Source organism: Onychostoma macrolepis, chromosome 09 (assembly GCF_012432095.1).
Source record: "Onychostoma macrolepis isolate SWU-2019 chromosome 09, ASM1243209v1, whole genome shotgun sequence".
In the NCBI taxonomy this organism is placed as follows: Eukaryota; Metazoa; Chordata; class Actinopteri; order Cypriniformes; family Cyprinidae; genus Onychostoma; species Onychostoma macrolepis.
This window is the reverse complement of record NC_081163.1, coordinates 24,830,529-24,852,636: the sequence shown is the minus strand read 5'-3', so window position 1 is coordinate 24,852,636 and position 22,108 is coordinate 24,830,529. Positions and strand designations below refer to the sequence as shown.

General features: G+C 35.3%; 1 protein-coding gene and 1 long non-coding RNA gene across 5 annotated transcripts in view; one reads left to right on the top strand and one right to left on the bottom strand.

The window, feature by feature from the left end:
• Window positions 1–22,108, top strand: part of fmnl2a (formin-like 2a) — an 89,300-nt gene that overhangs the window by 28,581 nt on the left and 38,611 nt on the right. For all 4 annotated transcript variants that reach the window (XR_009272788.1, XM_058786829.1, XM_058786830.1 and 1 more), the window contains exons 2-6: window positions 3,652–3,735; window positions 9,112–9,192; window positions 15,669–15,745; window positions 17,222–17,305; window positions 18,344–18,493. Coding sequence is in view for 3 of the 4 variants with exons in the window: in XM_058786829.1 (XP_058642812.1) it covers window positions 3,652–3,735; window positions 9,112–9,192; window positions 15,669–15,745; window positions 17,222–17,305; window positions 18,344–18,493 (476 nt within the window). In the remaining variant the exon portion in view is untranslated. The remainder of the gene's footprint in view (window positions 1–3,651; window positions 3,736–9,111; window positions 9,193–15,668; window positions 15,746–17,221; window positions 17,306–18,343; window positions 18,494–22,108) is intronic.
• LOC131546825 (uncharacterized) lies at window positions 883–7,642 on the bottom strand. Its single transcript, XR_009272789.1, has 4 exons — window positions 7,071–7,642; window positions 3,978–4,063; window positions 2,809–2,904; window positions 883–1,945 (listed from the first exon to the last, which is right to left on the bottom strand). It is a non-coding gene; the product is annotated as an uncharacterized LOC131546825 (long non-coding RNA).

Sequence of the window (22,108 nt, the reverse complement as noted above, 5' to 3'; positions counted from 1 at the left end):
GTATATTTTATTGCTAAAGTGGAACTATTGCAAGTATACTTCAGGTACACTTTAAATATCTTGCATTTAAAGACCGCTATTATTCAAAGATCATACAATCCTCATCAGTAGTGACATTAAAACACATTTTAGGCTTAATATTAAGTAATGCTCCAAATGAAGTTTAATTATAATTTTTATATCATATTGATCTAATATTTATATAAATCTTGAGCGATATATGTCATTAAATACATTAACATATTTAAACTATACTTAGTATGAAATAAATGTATTTTAAATATATTACGTTTTCCTTGGGTCTTCTCCATTCTCTGTGCTCTTCATTTTAACATTTAATCTGTCTGTAGTTGGTTTTTAGTGAGTTACATTTAATATACAGACATCATCTATTTTGTGGTAGTGTCAACTTCTTTCATTCTTCTAAAATAACATTGCATGCATCTTTGTGAAAAAGAAGTGCTTGTATTGAATGTGTACTTGTAGTGTACTTTAAATCTTAAAAAGTATATAAAAAAACTGTACTTGGAGATAATATAATTAATATAAAGCCACTTAAGTGTACTTAAAGAGAGAACACATGTGTGTACTTTGTAATGTCAGATTAACATATTTTAACATTTTATAATTCATTCATTTTTTATGTATCTCTTGTCATGCTTCAAAGAAGTACACTTATTTTTGACTAGCATACACTGAAAAAAATGATTCATTGAAATTACTAAATTTGTTTTAAGGTAAGTGGTTGCAATCAATTTATTTTAGCTACATTTAAATAAATAAATTTAGTTGAATAACTTTCAAAATGTTTTTTTAAATGTAGCTAAAATAAATTGTTTGCAACTACTTACCTTAAAAAATGAGTATATATTTTTTGTCAGTGTACTACAGCACATGTAAAGTACTTGATTTTAATTTTAACTGTGGAGTGTTATTTGATATTACATTTAAAGTTATTACATTGTAAATGTAATGAATTTCAATATTACAAATATGTAATAACATAGTTTAATGCATGACACAAGTTTCAATATAAATGGTATTAAAGTATATTTTAGTTTGTCATAAATATTTGTTTTATTCAACAGTACACCTTGGCTGACAATATAAGTAATTATAAAATTACATACATTGATGTACTTAAGTCTGTAAGTGGGTAAAAAAAAAGCACTCTAAAGTAAATGCTAATTGCATTTAATATAAATCTAAACGGTTATTCATTTAATTGCAAATGACATGCAATTAATTGTCCAAAAATTACACACAAGCATATTCACACAATTCACACAAGTATATTCTTTTAAAGCGTATTATTGCCGTAATATGTACTCTTTTTTAAAAGAATGCTAAAGTGTACTTGTTTATCACAAGGGTTTACTTCAAATAGACATGTTGAGTGAATTTGGGTAATTTATTGTTCTCTTAGCCCATGTTAAAAAAAAAGTTATGGACCAAACCTACAGTACCTTAGCAACTTTTCCGTCCACCGTATTGTCAGACAACTGTTCTCTGTTCTAATGCACGCGTATGGGAAAATCATATCATATATTGTTAATCACATAATATGGTTAATCGGTTTTATCTAATATTTATGAGTGACATGTATCACACGGTTAGCTTAGCAACTTGCTAATGGCAAACTCTATTGGAATCAGTCGTGAGTAAATGCTTGAGAGGTTTGGTTTCAGTGAGGATGCTGCCTTAGTTGGCAGCTGTCTATACAGTCAAGCAGTTCAATTTAGGTTTTAGAACAGAGCTAATGTCTTCATATTTAAGAAGTGCGGTTGAAAACAATGTAATGATGGCATGCCTTTGTGTGTATAGATCAGATTTGAAGTGTTGGGTTTCCCTCTGGCCAACAGCTGCTGTGTTGAGGCTGGAAAACACAACATAGCCGTCTGCTTTAAAGCGGCTCCCTGTGTGCATATAACGCTGCTCTGGAAACCTACAGAGAAAAACAACAAGAGCAGCCCATGTCTACACACACAGATAAACAGTATAGGTTTTTCCAAATTAAGATGTCATTTAACAGCAGTGGGTTAGTGTTTGCATCAGCACACGGTTGGAGAGGGAATCGTGTGTTTGTGTTGGGGTGGGTGGTGTACGGTTGACTCTAAAGGGTGGGGTACGGATGGGGCTCTGGTGACTGCAGTATTTTGGGGGAGTTCCATGCAGCAGATGTGTGAAAGTAGGGCAGATGTAGAGGACAGCGCTTGTGTAAGAGGTGGAGGTCTGATCTCAGCACATGTTTGGAGTTTGAGCGCACACATGTACAGATGGGACTGCATGCTTGAGCATAAACATCTCGTATGTTTGAGCGTAAACAGAAGTCACTCCTATTGAAAAAGACAAAGCTAACAGTGCATTAGTAAGCTGTTGCAGTGAACATGATCTTGGATTGATTAAGTTAAGTGATTTCATAAGCTCTGATTATAGAGCACTACATTTTTTTTAAAGCATTTTTTAAGGTATTTTTAAGGTATTAGCCAATATATTGCTTTCATTTACGTCACAGAGATAGTGGGGAGTTCATGAACCAAATCAATTAGATCCTAGTATCTGAAAAAATAAATAAGATAAAATACATTTAAAAAAATACAAGACTGTGTTGAAGAAGAAAACAAATCCTTAAAAGAATGTTCTTAAAGTTCATTGTAATTGAAGTTAGGATAACCTTTAACTTATCTTAAATCCTTAATGGTAAGATGTTGAGTTTATGAATTTATTAGGTTGTTTTAAATATTAAGCATGAAAAATTATAAAACGTTGAGCATATAATGCATATACCTACTAGAATATTTTACTTACATAATCTATTGAAACAGCCTCTGCCACTTGTTCCCATGCGCACACCTCCTACTTTCCATCCTGATATAATCAACCTCCCAAGGAGAATTTTCTTCCCTGCAATAATAATTTCCTCAATGAGAACCTGCAGCTTTTTTTTTCTTTTCCTCCATGTCAAATTAACCAAATGCTTGTTGTTGCAACACATGTTGCAGCTATTACATGCGAATGATTGTGAGGATTGAAGGTTTAAAGATGATTTGGATTTAGATTTGGTGGTATTTAATTTGTTGTATTACACTACTGTCATTTTATTTTTATTATTATTATTATTATTTAAATATCTTCCTAAGAATGTTTTTCAAGAATTGTACTTCAGTTCTTTCAAGCTTTTTACAGTAGATTTTGTCTCTTACTTTCTTAAGAGTTTTTTTTTTTCTGAATCTGCCCCCTGATGACTTTTTCTTCCTGCAGTGATTGGAGTGTTTTATAGCAGTATTAATTCTTGAGTTGAGCAGCTCTCGCTGCTGTCTGTAGAGGAAGAAGATGCTGGCATAGCAGACATACAGCCCCATGTGTCTCCTCTTCTTCTGCTGAACTCGCACATTTTACACACAGTCATTTTTTTCTAATACAGACTCACAACCATGGAAGTGAGTTTGTTATGAATGAGGTGGATTTACTTTTAAGGGGTCAGACAAACACATATTCTTCAACTTTAGCTCATTTTTAAAGACTTTGCATTGCATTTGAAGCACACTTTACTTCCTAAAGGTTGTTGTATCTGTGAGATTTGCATTGCTATAAATAATTTCATTGTCATTTTTCTAACTAACTTCACTCTCTCTGTGTGTCTTTACACAGAACTCAATGAACTTGCCTCCAGACAAAGCAAGATTACTACGGCAGTACGACAACGAGAAGAAATGGGAACTCATTTGTGACCAGGTAATACATTCTCTCCTTCTCTTACCTCTTCCATTCTCACAATCTTTCATCTAGAGTAAAGTGCAGCTAGCAGCTAAAGAACTGAAGGTTTATGTAATCCCAGAGTGACTGTTATGTAATGCTTGAAAGGTTGCAGGTTTGGAACCGGCATGGGTTGATCCATGGACTAGATACATAACCTCAAGATACTACAGGGGCATTGTCACCTGTAGTTCACCCCAAACTAAAAATCATTTACTCACCCACATATCATTCCAAGTTTAATTTTGGACCCCTCTGACTTTCATTGGATTGATCAAATATCCTTCATAGTGCCGTCTTTTGTGTTCTGCAGAAGAAATAAAGTCAAACCGGTTTGGAACGTCATGAGGTTGAGTAAATTATTACAGAACTTTCATTTATGGCTAAACTTTAACATGGTGCCACATGTTGTGCCCCATGGAAATAAATTCCACCGATCCCAGTCATGTATTTTAGATTTCAGCACGCATTTTAGTGAGACAAGTGTAAGCAATCTGTACTACATTGAGTCATTGTTTGTTCATCAGGTGACCTTGTGTCCCTACAGACATAACATATTGTCTCAATCTTGTTCTCATGAAGACAACACAACTCGTCTGTTTTGTGTTTTCTATTCATCTTCCACTGTTTGTCCCATGATATTGACAGAAATGGTGAACTATACAGGCCATCATGTGACCTCCCCTGATAAATATTTTGTATGTTGAGATCACATGACCTGCCACTACTACTACCAAAAACAGTAACAATAATAATAGGTTTGCTTTATATAGCACTTTTTAACTTATATTTTTTCTAGTGTAGAAAATGCTTGCAGTTTTTTATACTAATGTTATACTTCTACCCTTTCTGTTCCTTACAATGCACTAGACCCTAAGAAGAGTCTTGCTCTTGTGTTAACTTCACAAACACACACACACACACACACACACACACACACTCACAAACACACACACACGTTTGTTTCTGTGAATTGTGGGGACTTTCCATAGGCTTATATTACTTTTATACTAACCAAACGATATTTTCTATTCCCTAAACCTACCTCTTACAGAAAACCTGTTTGCATTGTTACACTTTCAGATAAACATCGTTTGTTATTTTTAATATTTTTTCCTGCAGTCCGGGCCCCACAATGTCAAAAATTTTAGGTTTTATTATCCTTGTGGGGACATTTGGTCCCCACAATGTAGCATAAACAAGTACACACAAACACACAGACACGCACACGGGCCACATGTTAAATGTCATTCTGTCAGGACCACTATCATCAAATATGACTGACAATTAGCATACAGTTTGTATTGGTGGTATGGTTCTGTTCTGGGCAAGAACTCCCTGCACATCCATGCAGCCTAACTTGGATAAGAGCAGGGAGAGCAGCAATAAACCCTCAGGGTAAACAGAACAGAACCAACATAAAATGTATTGCAGATATCATTAAAGTTCAATAATGTAATGTAAAATTTTAGAGATTAGTCTGATTCAAAGGAGAATCAGAAGGCTGAATCCTGACTGACAGAGGAGGAGTTGGGGATGGAGGAGGGTAATTAGCTATTGAGCAACGTGAAGCTGGTGATAATACTGATGGACCTTATATACAAGTGCTGTGATAAGTGTTGCATCCCTATAGGTAGACGTGGATCAGCTGATGCAAGCTTGACTAATGTGACCTGCCAAAACTAACGCTGACGCTAGATATGTGATATCAGTGGCTGATGTGTTGTGTGTGTGCAGGGGCCTTGTGTTGTTTTGAAGGAACTAGGTCTCTTCCTTTTTCCTGTTATGTGCTGCTGTTGATTGGATGTTGCCAAGGGAAACAACCAAATGTGTGACAGAATGGAATACATACTTGATATGGAATATACAAAAATTATTAGTATGTATAGTTATTATTAATACACTATTAATAATAATCCTAATCATTATTCATCAAAAATTATTAATAATAATAATTACTATTACTTAAATTCTCTAGCATTTCCTATGTAATGTTTGGAGTGTTTGCTAGTGAGCGGATGATCTGAATCAGGTGTGTTTGATTAAGGAAGCATGCTAATGGGAATTGTTGTTGGGGCTCCAGGAACAAGACTGAAAACCACTAACCTAAAACACAACTGACAAGATTATGGATGCATGGATTTATCCCTGACCTGCACAATACTCAATATGAGTATACTGGACCTCAATTACATTGTTGTTAATGGGCAAAAATATATATTTGCTTGGACCATGGTGTTTACAACACGTATTTAGCATATATTTGAAATACATGTATATTTGTTTGACTGAATGCCAGTATCTGTGTCCTCACACAGTTGGCCAGTTGATAGTTTAGTCTGAATCCTGACTAATCTCTCTTAGGAGAATTTAGAGCAGTGTGCTTGTATTTATGTAAACCCTAACCCTAATCCCATACAGTATGTAATCTGTCAACCCAGTTACACTCTGAAAACAAATGTTTTGGCTTAAAAATAAATCAATAATGCAGTTTGAATCAATCATTTATTGCAACTTCTAATGAAAATAAGTTCAACCAATGAACTACACTGAGATGGAGGACCTTAATTAGTAGTGTACACACAATTTAGTCTAAATAAATAAATCATATGTAGTATGTGGGACTCACTTCACCTAAGACGTTGTGATTTTGGGTCACACGTCACTCAAGGTGCGGTTATGAGTATATCAGATGACCAATTCCTACCTCACTTAGTTTAGTGCACCAGTCAAAGACTGGTCATTTGGCAATGCGGGCGTGTTTCCCACAAGCTGTTCAATAATTTGAATTGCACAAATTGGTGGGAGCTGGTCAACTGATTTATCTGAAAGATTGGTGGTTTAGCTAGCTAGTAGAGCCTTGGATCATCAACACAAAGAAGACACAATTGTAATAATGATAAATTAAATTTATTAACAATAGATATGCAAGAGTAAATACAACAACTAGTGATGATACCAATAAATGAATATGCACCGCTAATAGAGAATAATAGACAACTAAATATGATGGAAGATTCTGAGTAAATAAACAAATAAATGGAATGAACACAGAATGGTTGAATGCAATGCTGTTGAGCTGAATGTAGCAATGGAAGAGATTTCTATGGAAATGTTGCTTATGGGAACCACTTAATGGCTCTGGTGGAATTAATGATAAATAACTGCTTATTTATCTCTGAACAAATAATATAGCTATTAATCGTAATGCTGACCCCAAGTAAATGTTATCTAAACAGGTTAGAGAAACATAGGCTGCAGGTATAAACTAAGCCAAGGTCTTTAGGAAAGAGGTTTGGTAAGTTTATAATTACGTTCAGTATAATCAGTCCGGCGGTAGAGACGTCTTCCACTGGTGATGCAGACTGTGTGCAGCGTGGAGGGCACAGAGTTGCGTTCCGGTAGCCGTCAATGCGCTGACCTGGAGGATGCTGAAATTCTGATGTGCCGCAAAGGGTCCTTAGAGCACGGACCGGGCAGCTGGGTCAGATGAGTCTTCACGGGGTCATTTACAGCCTGGCTGCGTCGTTGAGGAACCGTGGGTTTCAGGCAGTGTCTGCGCCTGCGGAGGTCCTTTGCGGACTGGGCTGTGCTACTTTCGGAGTGGCAAGAGTCAGACGGGGTCCGTCACTGCTGGGTCCTTTGCAACTGAAGGGCAGCCAAATGCGATAAGGAAGGTTTGCTCAGGAGCTGAGTTAAACCTTAGCTGTCTTGAAATCTCTTTCCTCGTCAAGCCAGAGACTCAGAACGTCGTATCTGCTACTGTCTCTCTGGATGTATCAGAGACTCAGAACTTTGGTGTTTCTGTTAGTGTCTCTCTAGATGAAAGACTCAGAAAGGGGAGTGTTCCTGTTGCTGCCTTCCCAGTAACAGGATTCAGACTCAGAACAAGGAGTGTCTTTTGGGAAGGTACCTTTATCTCTTTTTGATGAGGAGGAGATTGGAATCTGGCGCCTCTCCGTTCCAGGAATGTGATTGGCCTAGTGTGGAACTCATTTGCATACAGTGGAGTACAAAGTTAAACAGTGTCTTTAACATTTCACCCATGCAATATTTCTTTACCAAACCTCTTTCAAACTATTATCAGCATCATGAGAAGCAAAAAGAGTCCAAACATGATAGGAAACTGCTGAACTATCACTTATTCATACCATAATATGTTAATAGGCTTGCTTCCGTGAACTGTTGTGTTAACAGTCAATGGCCATCAACATAAACTGTACTTCATCTGAGGATGAAGTGAATCCCTTGCATTTTGCATCCATTTAAGGTCTCCAAACATGGGTATGAATGGATTTGAATAGATCTGTGTGGCCTTTCTTTGTTTCGACCACTGCTGTTGCATCCAGAGATCTGGAGGGATTTTTATGGCAGTCATTTCCTAAACCTTAGGATTGGGTGTGATGGTGAGGGTCAACCCGTAGTCCAATGAGAAGTCCTCTCTTAGGTGGTCGTAGATGCAAAAAGGTCTCCCTTCCTGTCCTGTTAGAGGTGTCTGGCAGTTGTCTTGGCATCTTATCTGATGGTTCTGAACATCTTTTTATGTTCCTCCACCAAGATCCAATCACAGTGTGGCACATCTCCCTCCACACCGGCAGTTAGAGAGGGGCCCTGCCATAAACTGGTCCTTGGAATGCTAGTTTGACTGTTGTTCACTACACATATATGTATGATTAAAAATAGTATAAACTCTTTGATTGAGTTTTGGCTCTGGAACCAATTAGTCGATTAGTCAGATAAGATTAACAGATGACAGCATATGTAAAAGGTAACTTTAACATGTAATTTTAAAAAACATGTAAGGTATTTCTTGTCGCTGCTGTTATCAAGACAATTTTGGTTAAGCTACTACAACTAAATCAGTTTAAATTACATACAAAATGAAGTTGTTTTAATGGTCAACATTATTATATTAGCAGAACTCATCAAAACAAAATAAGGTTAGCAACTTCCAAGATTTAATAAAACCATCAAAATTAGCAATTCAATATATGAAGTGAACATTGCGGAGTCGCACATGGTACTCAACACTCCAATGAAGATGATAATTTGATGAACATCACTGAGAATAAGAACATATTTTAATCACGTCACAATGCATGCTGGGAGCTCACAAACTCTTAATAAACATCAACATTATCAACATAAAATTGTTCAGCACACTTTGTTAATCTTGTTGGGACAACATTATGGGAATATTGAATGTAATTCACATTTATTGGTATCTGTGACTCAAAAAGCCCCACAAATTGGATCATTCCACTCACACACCCACAACTAATGCAAATATTTACTGACATTTATACTCTAAAATCAGTAAAATGATGAACACATCTCCATATCTCTCTTTTCCAGGAACGATTCCAGGTGAAGAATCCTCCTCACACATACATCCACAAGCTGCAGAGTTATCTTGACCCAGCCGTGACCAGGAAGGTGAGTTCTGGTCTCATTCCCTCAAATCAGTGTGGAGCGGCCTGTGTGTGTGCGTGTTAAAGCTGGTATGGGTGACCTCAGATGATAAATAGCTCCTGATAACTCATTTATCTTGACTACACTGTGACCGCTGGGTATGGACAGGAACAGCTTGCATTCTACTTCCTGCTGGGGAAAACTTACTTCCTGCTTGGATACACTTGATTCCTGTGATAGAGATGTTACACCCTTCTTCACAGCTGAATTTGAAAGTAGGGAAAGTGTCTAGCCTTAAAGTGGTCATATAATAGAAGAATCTATTTCCAATCTAAAAAACTCAAAACTGACAGGCTTGTGCTGCAGTTCTGCAGATGTTTTTTCCCTCCAGGTCTGCACACCAATCACATGATTGAAAACTATGAATTACTCCTAAACATCAGCCCAACTAAAGATTAGAGTAAAATGTGGTAGAGTCCACTGAACCTAGACTCACATAGCCAGACTTCTAACTTACACCATAAAGATTGCAGTTTATTCAGGCCAAGAAGTGCCCACTTGGTCAAGAAGAGACTGTCCTACCAACAAGTAAAGTCACCAACCACAGTTTGTTTGTGTTTGCAGACGAACATGGATCATTTTAATTTATTCAAGTAATGGTAGAAAGTGTTTCAAATAAAGATTTGATCTTGAATCAGAGATCTCAGAAGTGCTTTGCTAATGACATTTCAGTATTGCTTTCTTGTATACAATTTACATGCAATATAGTGTTGTCACGGTACAAGAATTTAGTAAATTCAGTATTCGGTACCAATACCAGTGAAAATCCATGGTTTTCTATACCAATTTCGGTACCAAAGCTAAACACAAAAACATTATTTTTATTAATAAAGTAAAAAAAAAAAAAAAAATGTACAAAAATCAATGCCATTCATCATGCTTATTTATAAACGTTTTTCCGCTAGTAATAAAAGTATGAAAAAAGTAAGTAAGTTTCACCCAAAAGATTTTGTTATATTTCTGCTGCCGCAGAAAAACAGCTGTACACTGTTGTCTGTTTTAGGGTTTGCTGGGGTGTTTCATGATCTTCCTCAGCCTGCAGCTGTAAAAGGAAAATATAATATACTTAAGTAAAGCAATGGGCTGAGTCTGACCAAATGCAACATTAGATCATTGACTCCAGCTAAAATATAACTTTTCAGTAAATAACAAACCTCAGCTTTTATAATAAATTTAGATAAGATTACATATATTTTAAGACAAGTATATCAAATAGATGAACTGTAGTATTAAAAACACTTTGCAATAAGATTCCATTTGTTAGATAACATGACCTATCAATTATATTGCAATTATTCCTCTTAGGGTTCATTTCAAAATTTATTAATACATAAAATCAAAAGTTCAATCTGTTAAAATTATTTAATGCACAATGAACAAACATGAATGACCAAGTGTTTGTGTTAAATAACATTCAAAAACATAAATTAATGTTGTAAAAATATATTGTTCACTATATTTATGTTATATATTGTTATACAATATATTGATGTTAGATAATAACATGAAGTCATGTTAATGAATGCTATCTTATTGAAAATATACACAGGAGATAAAATTTGACTGTACTTTCATTTAACCCAAACTGTGTACATTTTTAATTTAAAGGGGCTTTTAAAACCTGCTAGCTATCCAGTCAAGAATAACAACTAACTAACTAGCTAAAAAAAAAAGTCCAGAACAGCTTTTCTGACGGACTGATATGACAAACACTGTTAACGATGTGTACATTCTCTAACAGGCATATTTTAGATTCACAGTTCATTTAAAAGCCTCTAGTGTGTAAAAAATAGTAAATACCATCATGTCCTCCTGTTTTCTTCAGTGTTGGGCATGTTACTTTAAAAAAGTAATTAGTTGTAGTTACTAATGAGTTATGAGTAATGAGTTAGTAACTGAGTTACATCATTATAAAAGTAACTAATTACCAGGGAAAGTAACTATTGCGTTACTTTTTAAAAAAAAATCAAATGTCAAATTTGGGTGCCCCTAATATTAAATATGTTAAATTAATGAAATGGACACTAAAATGAATAAATTATTATTATAAAACATTGTACATTAATCTACACTATGTATCTACTGACACTTAGTATCAGTCAGTCAAGCATTATAATATAATATTATGATAATTTAATATTATATGATGATAGAATTTTAGTAATTAGAATAACCGAGTATGAATGCATATTTGTCAAGGATTAATGAGCTGCTGGGTTCATGAATATTAATCACGTTAATCACAAAATGTTTCTGATCTTAACAGTTTGAAAAGCTTTTGAGCAGATTGTTTGTGATTGTTTGCAAAAATATGCGTACAAATCGCTGCAGTTCCCAGCTGAAATGAACACTAGAGGCAGTAAATCTCCAACAACTTTAATCCTGAGTTTCGATTAAGAAAGCCTAATTTTCGCACAATTCATTGCACAATATTATGTTATCACCTCAAAACAATTTTAAAATACTGCAAGATTTGAAAACTGATAGGCTACTTGAATGTTAGTGTCACGTATACTGTACATTACACTATCGGGTATGTTTAGGGTTGGGTTTGGTGTAGGGGATATTTCCAACATGATAAAGCATTAACCTTTTAGTGACACTTTCCAGACATTTTAATTCTGAACCTCCGCAATACATACCTGAAGCAACGTAATAAAAATGCAGCAATGCATGCCTGTACTAATGTAATAAAAACATGGCAATGGTCACATATTGAATGTGCGTTTTAGCGCCACTCACTGGACCCCAGGTTGTTAAAACTACATTGGACTCCAGTAAAAGGGTGTTTCCATGTGGGAAAACACTTTAAGAATTGATAGTTTGGCTCAAAACCTTGACTTTAGTTGGACCTCGGTGACTTACAATGTCACCCCTGAAGATAAGTCATAAAAACTTTGACCAAAAAACAAAAAGAAGCTATGAGACAGGATAAGAGGAAAAGTAAGGAGAGGAGTGACAAGGACTTGGAAGAAAGGATGAGAGACCGGAAATTAATTTACATTTACATTTAGTTATTTAGCAGACGCTTTTATCCAAAGCGAATGAATTGAAGACAGATGTGATTAAATATTAAAGGTCAGGTATTATTGTGTTTATGTGGTGTGGAATTTGAAGGTGTTCTTGAGCTGATCTCATGGGCGTTACACGCCGACGGCTGACATCATGTCCCTAAGCTGACAGAAAGACAGAAAGAAAAGAAATAAAACAGAGACCACGGGATGGAGGATTATTAGAAGATGTGGTGAAAGAGAAAAGGAGGACGAAAGACTTGAGACACGCATACAAAAAAAACTGAGGGAAACAGAAAGTCCCAGAGAAAGTAGAGGATGGATATAATGAAAGTGGGAAACAGACAGAGAGGGAGAGAGAGTTATGGCTGTACGTTCTGGCAACGGCTCTTTTCTGCAGACGTGAACAATTGTTACTTTGTGTGCACCGAGAGCTTTACATACGGTGCATTCCACACGCAGCTCTCGGCCAATGGGATCGCAGCAGGAAGAGGGTCATTCCAGAGGGTCCTGAGGAATGTCTGTACCATTGATTCCATTCCAGGATGACCTCTCTGGAGAACTGCTTTCTTTTTCCCTTTCTCTTTCCCTCTCTCTCTCTCCGCAGCTGGGAATGCTTAAAGTCGAGGTGGGAGTGTGAGCTCTGCACACACACTGAAAACACACACTGCACTCCACATGTGCCAAACACACCCACGCTGGGAACAACAGAGCACACACTCCCCTCCGTTTCTCTATTCTCACTATTTCAGTTGTTTTTATGCATCTGTCTCTTTCACTTTGTCCCTTTCTGTAGCAATTAGCATAATATGCATCCTAAATATTATTTAGAATTAGAATTAGTCTGTAACATATTGTAATATAGTAAAATTGCAAGTTAAAAGTGCTCAGGTTGTACAATTTTTCAAGTGGACTTTTGAATTGTGATTGTCTTTGACTTTTTATTAAGTATAATGAACTTTAAAAGTCAATTTGAAATGGCATTTACTACACATTTTATTTAATTAATCTGACATATTCTCAAATGAACCTGGATATTCAGTGAGGGAAAAATGTAGATCGGGATTTTATTTTATCCAGGAATTGATCGAATGGAGAAAATGTGTCTCTACTTCAGTTTGTTGGAGAGGAGAGGTTAAAATATGGTGACCATACGTCCTCTTTTTCCTGGCTGGGATTTCTAAGTTGTCTGGGTTGTGGCTTTGTTTTTCTACAGATGTGCTCTCTACAGTCCTCATTGCATTAAAAAATTAGTCATTTTTAAAGTAATTTACATTGCTTGGACCATTCTTTGTAGATCCCACCTTCTTGCAAGCCATGATTGGTCAGTAATGTACAATGCTTGCTCTCCATTGGTCAAGCTACTGTTCAGTCATTATCTTCAGCAAGTATGAAAACAATAGTAAAACAAAGGCAAAACCCCAACACATTTTAGGCAATTTAGTAATCCTGGCCTGAACTTGTCTGGGGAAAACAGATGTATGGTGATGTCAGTGTCAAGAGGCATTACAAAGACAAACTTTTTTGGTAACACTATTTTATGGTGTCCTTGTTACATGTTACATGTACTTACTATTATAATAACAGTAAATTATGCATAATTACATGCAAGTAACCCTAAACCAAACCCTAATCCTAACCCTAACTATACAGTAAGTACATTTAGTTAATTAATATTAGTCAGTACTTAAATGTATAATTACACTGTAACAAAGGACACCTTAAAATAAAGTGTAACCACTTTTTTTTATTTTATTTTAATAGAATGAAACCAGGAACATGTAATGAGAAAGTAGGCCTAAATGTTTGTTTTTTTTCTTTTTCATTTTGCCTTCTAATTTTTCTATGGATTTAGCTAGATGCTAATTTGTAAACATAAACACTATGTAACAAATGTATGGGTGTGTGTTATCAAGGCATAATTTTATAGCATGGTTATGTCCCAATATTGGTGTAGGCTATTATTTTGTTACGTACTTAAAAGTATATACTTTCCTATCACCATCTAAATACATTCTTGAAGCATATAGTATAAGAATGTGAATTCTATCTGTTGCTGTCTGCATCCCTCGCTCTTTTTCACTGTCATTCCCTCTCTAGCACTCTTTGATGCAATCATTTCAGTGTCTGACATCAGTGAATCAGATTGATTATTAATGCCTGGCCTGCCACTCATCGTCATGGCTGCCGTCTAATTAGTGTTGCAGAACTGCAGCAGCAGTTTCCAGTTAAGATTTGGCAGCGTCTCTCGTTCAGCTGATGAAAGCAGTGTGTCTCTCTCATTGGACGGCGGTTTCACATGCATTTCACCTGACACGTGATTGGGTCGGCCACAAAGCCACTGTAACCATGGCTACAGAGAACAAAACTGGGCCCACAGTTTGGACTCAACACTATTATGAGACTGACTGGAGAAAACAGCCAAACACACTCGTTACTTTGAAAAAACTTTCAGTGCTTTAATTTTTTATGATACCAGAGTTTTTAGATGGGTGAATGTGTCTGAGTCATTGTTAAATTCACCCAATTATGTTTAATTTAAGAATAATTTTTCTCTGATTTTTAAATAATAGGTAAAAATTAATGATTAAAATGTAGCTAAAATTAAAGAAATAAATATAGATGTAAATGAAGCAATAGTTAAACATAGAGTATGTTTGAGTTCATGCTGAGATCTTTTGATTGCAGACTTTGGCATCTTTGGAAAATCTGAGCACAGTTTGAGACATTGTTGAGATCACTCCACAAAACTCTACATTAAAAAAAGTAAAATGAATGGGTGATTTAAATTTTGCATTTTTATATTTGTCTTGTTTAAACCTGTTTGATTTTGTCTAAAATCATTTTGTTTAAATTATATTTTTCACTTGATGTGTAGAACACATACAGGATAGCTTTACAGACTAATTACATATTATAGATAATTTAACTTTTTTTATGGTGAAATTAAGTTGTAAAAAGTCAAAATAATAATAAAAAAATAAATAATAATAATATGTTTATTAAGTATGTGGTATTTATAATAAATAATATTTTTACTTTGTATGAAAGTTTTAATCTTTAGGAAAATACACATTTTTCAATAATATAAAATCAAAATGTAAGGTTTGAACCAAACCATGAATATAATTTGAGGAAAACAAATTTGAGTGTGTGTACATATATATATTGTGTGTGTGTGTGTGTGTGTGTGTGTGTGTGTGTGTGTGTGTGTATGTATGTATGTATGTATGTATATATGTATATATATATATATATATATATATATATATATATATATATATATTTATTTTTTCCATTTGCTATTTAGTTAATGCTGTTGTTGTCTGTGAGAAACAATTGCAATACTAAAATAAACTCCTTCCTCCTTATTAAGCCTAGCAGATGAAGGCTGTAGTAAAGGTTTTTTCTTCTTTCTGTCCTCTGCAGAAGTTCAGGAGGAGAGTGCAGGAGTCAACTCAGGTCCTGCGGGAGCTGGAAATCTCATTACGGACCAATCACATCGGGTGAGTTCATCTGTGTGTATGCGTGTTCATTAAATACTCACACTGGAGCTGTGATCACTACTCTGAGTAACACAGACACACTCCAAAAGCCCTCATGTAAGATGCATTGAAGCTGAAATAATGCTCTTTTGTGTGAGGCGGCGCATGTAAAAACCAAATGCTCCTGACTGGACTTGTCAAATTTCTGCACAGTGGAATTCTGCTAGAATGCCAACCGACCAGGTTTTTGTTTTGGGAATCCCTGCACAACCTAATCAGAGCGGAGAAATTCTGAGATTTTGTGAGAGCTGAAAATCACATACCCAGTTGCATGCTGGGAACTAGGATTGACCGGATGTGGCTGACGGAACTCGGCGAGGTCAGGAAAATGTCACAACAGGAAAATGGGAAGATATTCCAGTACCAACCAGCACACACTCTTTCCTTGTCATCTTATAAATGAGTGTTATTATAGTTTCATTATTTCAAGGGCGGTTCAGACCAGACAAACATATTCCCAGAAACCCCCGAGCTGCTAGACAACCAGTACAGAGATTTAGCTCCCGTATGGTACTAAACTAGATTACATAAATGATCTAGTTAATCTAGATGAGATAAAGCAGTATTATCTGCTCACAGAGGGTTCGACAAACACAAAACAACAGAATGGTAACTCAAACTCTGTCCCTAGAGTCGCATATGTATTCCTTCTTTCCCCAAACAAAGTTTCTCCCATTTGTACATTATGTTAAAGTCATATTTTAAGGGATAATGTACAGTCAGCTGATCATTAATTCAAATTAAAAAACCTTTAAAATAATATTTGATTTTAAAGTATTCCTAGAACCATGCAATGCAAATGTATACAGACTTAACAATTTGCTTATATGAGACTAGTTCTATATTCCATAGTTCCCTCATAATGTTCAGATAAATACATTTAGTTACATATGAGTTAAATTGCTCATTAGAAAATCAAAAGAAATAGACACATAACTCATTTTTCTTTCGCAACTGTGAGGTTTTCAGGTGTTGGCCTACTTTTCACTGCTAAGAAAAGGTGAAAACCAGCTTTTGATCATTTCTGGGATCCTCGCGGTCTTTGTCAATGTGAGCGTGAGTGTGTGTGTGCGGTATTCTGAGATGTCTCTGCCGTGTCTTTGAAGTATCTCTCGTTGCTGTTGCTCTGAGGGACAAATCCAGCTACATGAAACCTTTGCTTTCAATCTTCGAACTGCGTTGAAGCTGTTTTTTAAGATACTGAGACGCCGTTCCATGATGCATATTTCATGACGTCTGTCTCCATATGGAAGTGCGGTTTCTGAACGCTGGGACACCCTGTGAGCTCTGTGGAGTCTCCTGGATTATCTAGTCTAACTACTGCATGTTTACTAGTGGTATAATTAATGAAAAAACTCTATAATATAGTAATGATAAAACATCAAAGTAATACAGTTTTTTGTAATTCTCTCTCTCTCTCTCTCTCCCTCTGTTTAGGTGGGTGCGGGAGTTTCTGAATGAGGAGAACAAGGGTTTGGATGTGTTGGTGGAGTATCTTTCGTTTGCACAGTATGCCGTCACGTAAGTCACCCGTGATTGTACTGAACATGAACACAATGAACACAATGGCTCCTTTCACCCAGACCGCTGCTGTATCGTTGTATCTCTGACTACATGCCTTACTGCTGCTCTGAGAGGACTCGCGAGTGTGTGTGTGTTAGAGAGTGTGCACAGCCTGTTCACTGAGATCAGATCACGTCACAAGATCTCATTTACAACCAATAGCATTTTACAACCTGATAAGTTACTTGTTTTAGTGTGTTTTGGGGGGAAGACCCCAATGCTGCAAGACAACATACTATACTCACTATAAGATTTGTTAGTGTTTTTGAAAAACGTCTCTTAATTCATTAGTGTATTAAATGTACAGTAAAAAAAAAGTAATGTTATGAACTTTTCATTTACAATTTTAAAGCACTCTTTTCTTTTTAAATATTTTTTAAGCTTTATTTTCAGCATCATTACTCCAGTCGTGTCATATGATCTTTCAGAAATAATTCTAATATGCTGATTTGCTGCTCAAGAAACATTTCTGATTATTATCAACAGTTGTTTAATATTTCTTTGGAAACCATGATACATTATTTCATGATTATTTAATGAATAGAAAGTCAAAAATAACAATGTAAGTCTTTAATTTAGCTTTTGATCGATACACAGTTGTGTAACTAGCCAATTCAGTAGGCATTGGTTGATTGATTGATTGATAAAAACATCAACTACACACATTTTCAAAAATGTGTTCATGCTATACACAAATGTAAACAGAACATATAAATGTCAAAATGTGAAAAAAGTTTGCATTTTAAAAAATCAGTTATTACAGTCATTTAAAAAAAGTGATTTTTAGTATTATTGTTTTACCGTGATTTTTAAAGTATTATTTTATTTGATGAAAGTATTAATACATTTCTTAAGTGAATTAGAGTTAGGATTATAATTTTTGCAGTGCATGTAAGCAAATGTCCCATGACCACAGATAAAGTATGTTTTAGGAGGATGTACAAAAAAAAACAATATAATATTCTTTCTGAGCCCCTGCTGTTGTGCGTTTGACAGGTATGACGGTGACAGTTCTGAGAACAGCGCAGAAAACTCGGTGGATAAACCCTGGAATCGATCAATTGAAGATCTCCATGGAGGAAACAACCTCTCGTCAGCTGTCACAGGCAACAGCATCTCCAGAGCCAGCAGACATTCAACAATAAGGTGTGAACGCACAAACAGATTTGTTTTATTACAGCAGAGTCATAGCAAACAAGACGCTGATAGTATCTAACAGTTCTAATCTGAACGCGATATGGTTTGTCCGACTGCAGAGAGTGTGTATGGACTCCATGTGATTTCTGAAAGGCTCTTTTGTATAGTCATGAGGCCTGTAAGACTTTAAATGGCTTAGGAAACAGTGCACGATGTCAGAACACAGTCGACATGTGTCTGTCTGTCCGTCTGGCCGCTGACTCACAAAACTGGCTTAGACGGTTTTATTCTGATGAAGAATGGACAACTGACACATCACCACCATATGAGTATTAATACAGGAACTTCCCTGTCTGTTATTGAGCAGCCTGATGACAGGACAGAAGTATTTACATGGAGCCTGAGGGAACTGTTTGAATAAGTTCAATATGTTAAGCCCCCTGTCACTTGAATTGGATTAAGGTCTAACCCTTATGCAGTAGTTAGAGAATTCCAGATTCTAATTTTGGAATTCTGCTCAGTTGTTTCTTCTGGGCTCATATCTAAAGCTCATATCTATTCAGTGGAGTTCTGCTAATATATGAGACATGCATCTTCAACAGTGTGTAAGACAAAACAAAGCCCCTGCAGTGTGATCTGACTCCAAAGTCTCAACCTGAATAAGCAAGTTTTATAAAGAAATGAATGTAGACTCAGTATTTTTGTTTGTTTGTTTTTATTTTACTGGCCAAATAGTTCAATGGTCTTTGAGGTAATACTGAAAATAGTATTCATAATGAAGGTCACTCATTCTACATTTATGAGTAGGTGACACTCTTAAAGCCTGTTCACACAGACGATAACTCTAAGTAGTTTTAATAATCATTAATTCTAATTCTATGAGAATATGAAAGTTCACACCCCAGCCATAACAATCGGTGGTCATTTATCATTGAGATATTATAGTGTTTTGTTTTTTTTTTTTGTCATTTTTATTTTAAAAGTTTATATAGTTTTACATAAACTTTTATTTTAAAAGTTTATATAGTTATGTAGTTTATATTTTTTTTATTTTAGTTTTAGTTATTTTAGTACCTCAAGTTATACTAAATGGAAATGTTTCAAGTTATACTAAATGGAAAACTAGCTAAAATAAAATAAATTTTATTTCAAGTAACAATTTTTTAATGGTTTTAGTTTTAGTTTTTGAATAGTTTTAGTTTAGTGTTAGACTATATACAATTAAACAGTATACAGTGCAACAGTTAAAAAGTAACTTTTTTGTGGTTTAATTTTTGTTAGCTTTAATAACCCTGATTTCATAGGCAGCCAATCAGAATCAGACTAAAAAATGGCAGAAGATATAACTGCTTATATGAAACAGAGCTTGGTGTGGATGCCATTGTAGTTATGTAAGGGATAATCAACGGCTAGCTGTGCATTAAATGATTTGAATGCACGCCGTGGAGGCGAAGAACCGCCAGACGCGCAGCGGAGGGTGGTTGCCTCCGCGAAGGTTATTTTCGTCTGTATTACTATTCAACTGTAACTGTATGTTACTATGGTTACCAATGTTTATAGGAAGCGCATTAATATAGAACGTGATTAAACTGACCTGGAACTACCTGTGCAGTTCAACGAATTTAATCAACACCTGCCAGCCAATCAGAATCGAGTATTCAGACAGACCATGGCATAACATTTTATATTTATTAATCTATTTATCTTTCTTGATGTGAACGTTCATTCATGAAAACTAAAACATTCTATTCATATGTGCTAATAATTTTCTTTGGGTGTACAATTTTATTAATTCTGTGTACCTTTAAATGAATAAAACACACTTTGGTCTGATCGTTTTGCTAGAATTCTGTCACAGGTTCTGTTAAATTCATCTGTGTAATTAATGCAGTTGTCACTCTGTCTGCAGTTTCCTGTTGTGTGTTCCCATCTGCAGCACAAGGCATGTTCTTTTTGTCCTTTAGATAGAGTCTCCTTTCCTCTCCTCTCCCCTCCATGTCTCTCTAATGTGCTGAACTATGGAGGCTAGATTAGAGTGAGTTCTGTAGCTAGCTGTGTACCTGCTGCCTCAGATGTAACTTGCCATCATGTAGTCTGTCAGGCACAATCACTCATTTTACTTGTTATTTTAAGCTGTTTATTCAGATCATGCTCATGTGCAGTGGATTTATGAATTCACTTCATCATTTCTCACCATAAACTTTATATTCAATATGTGTGATTGCATAGATCAAAGGTTCTGCCCACATACAGTAGTTTTGTTTCCATGCTTTCCCTCAGTTCTTAGTAATTTGTAGGCTTAAATTATGTGCTGTATTCAATTTTTTTAAAGAATAATTCTCAAATTTCCCAATGCCCTCCTGAAGAACACAGACTCATCCACAATGCCCAAAGTGCTCAGAGAAACAAGGGTACGTCTGCTGCATTTAGTGTTTAGGATTAGCTCAAAGTTTTGTAGATTCTTATAGAATTCTGTAGACATAAAATAAAATAGTATAGTGCTAGAGTATTGAGTTATTGAGTTGACTATTGATAACTGCTGTTTATAATATAACCTCAGTGTTGGTACTGAAATTTTAAAAGCGTCCATTTCCTGCTAAGATTTGAGCGCTGTTGAGCGGATTCTTAAACAACGGCGCTGATTGGTCATTGTGTTCACGCGCTCAACAGATACATCTGTTTTTAAAATTTCAGTACCGAATGGTATCACGTCGGTACTTTTGACAACAGTCATGGTAACACTTATATGAAGCATGTATTTAGAATACATTACAAGGGCTTTCAAAAGGCATTACAATGCATGCATTATATTAAAAAATATTTTAGAATATGTTGTATCATTGTTAGAAATTTAGCGATTTGATTAACACCATGTTATATCCACATGCGTTATAGTGGATTGTATTTCCCAGACTTATAAGTTATCTTTACATTGTTTATTTAAGATCTGTGCAGTATCTTCCTACATCTTAGGAGTTGTTAGGAGTGGTTGTTCATATTTGAGTGTTTCCAGTGAGGCTAATATTAATTTCAGTGTGAGCTAGTTTAAGCTCACTAGTAGCCCGTTAACATTTCAAACAATGCATTATTGATATTAAAATAAAATATGTTCAAAGCAAATGCCATATATAATACATTCATGATAACATATGGCTGTTAAAAAAAAATACTTAAAACAGACCAAGACCACTTATAAATATAATGACCACATTATAAAGCCTTTTGTTCTGTATGTTTACAAGAAGGCTTTGACCACTTGTAAGATATAGTAGGGTATTGTTTAGATATTAAACAGTTCTCAAAACTTATAATGCATTATAACTATGGGAATAATCCATTATAATTAAAATGGATTTACTGTATACATGGATATGCATGGTGTTAATCATGTGTTATAAACCATTATACTGTTAAAATTATAACCACAAGGTAGGTAGGTATTATAATGTTTGTTACAATTATTCATAAGATATTTATATAGCAATATTCATACAAAATAAGGGTAATGCGTTATAGGTATAGTGTTTCCCAAGTTAAGATTTTATCAAAAATATCTGTGACAAAGTCAGTTACCATGGAAAATGTAAGCTCAGATAGGGGTGGGCGATAGCGATCGTCTCTATC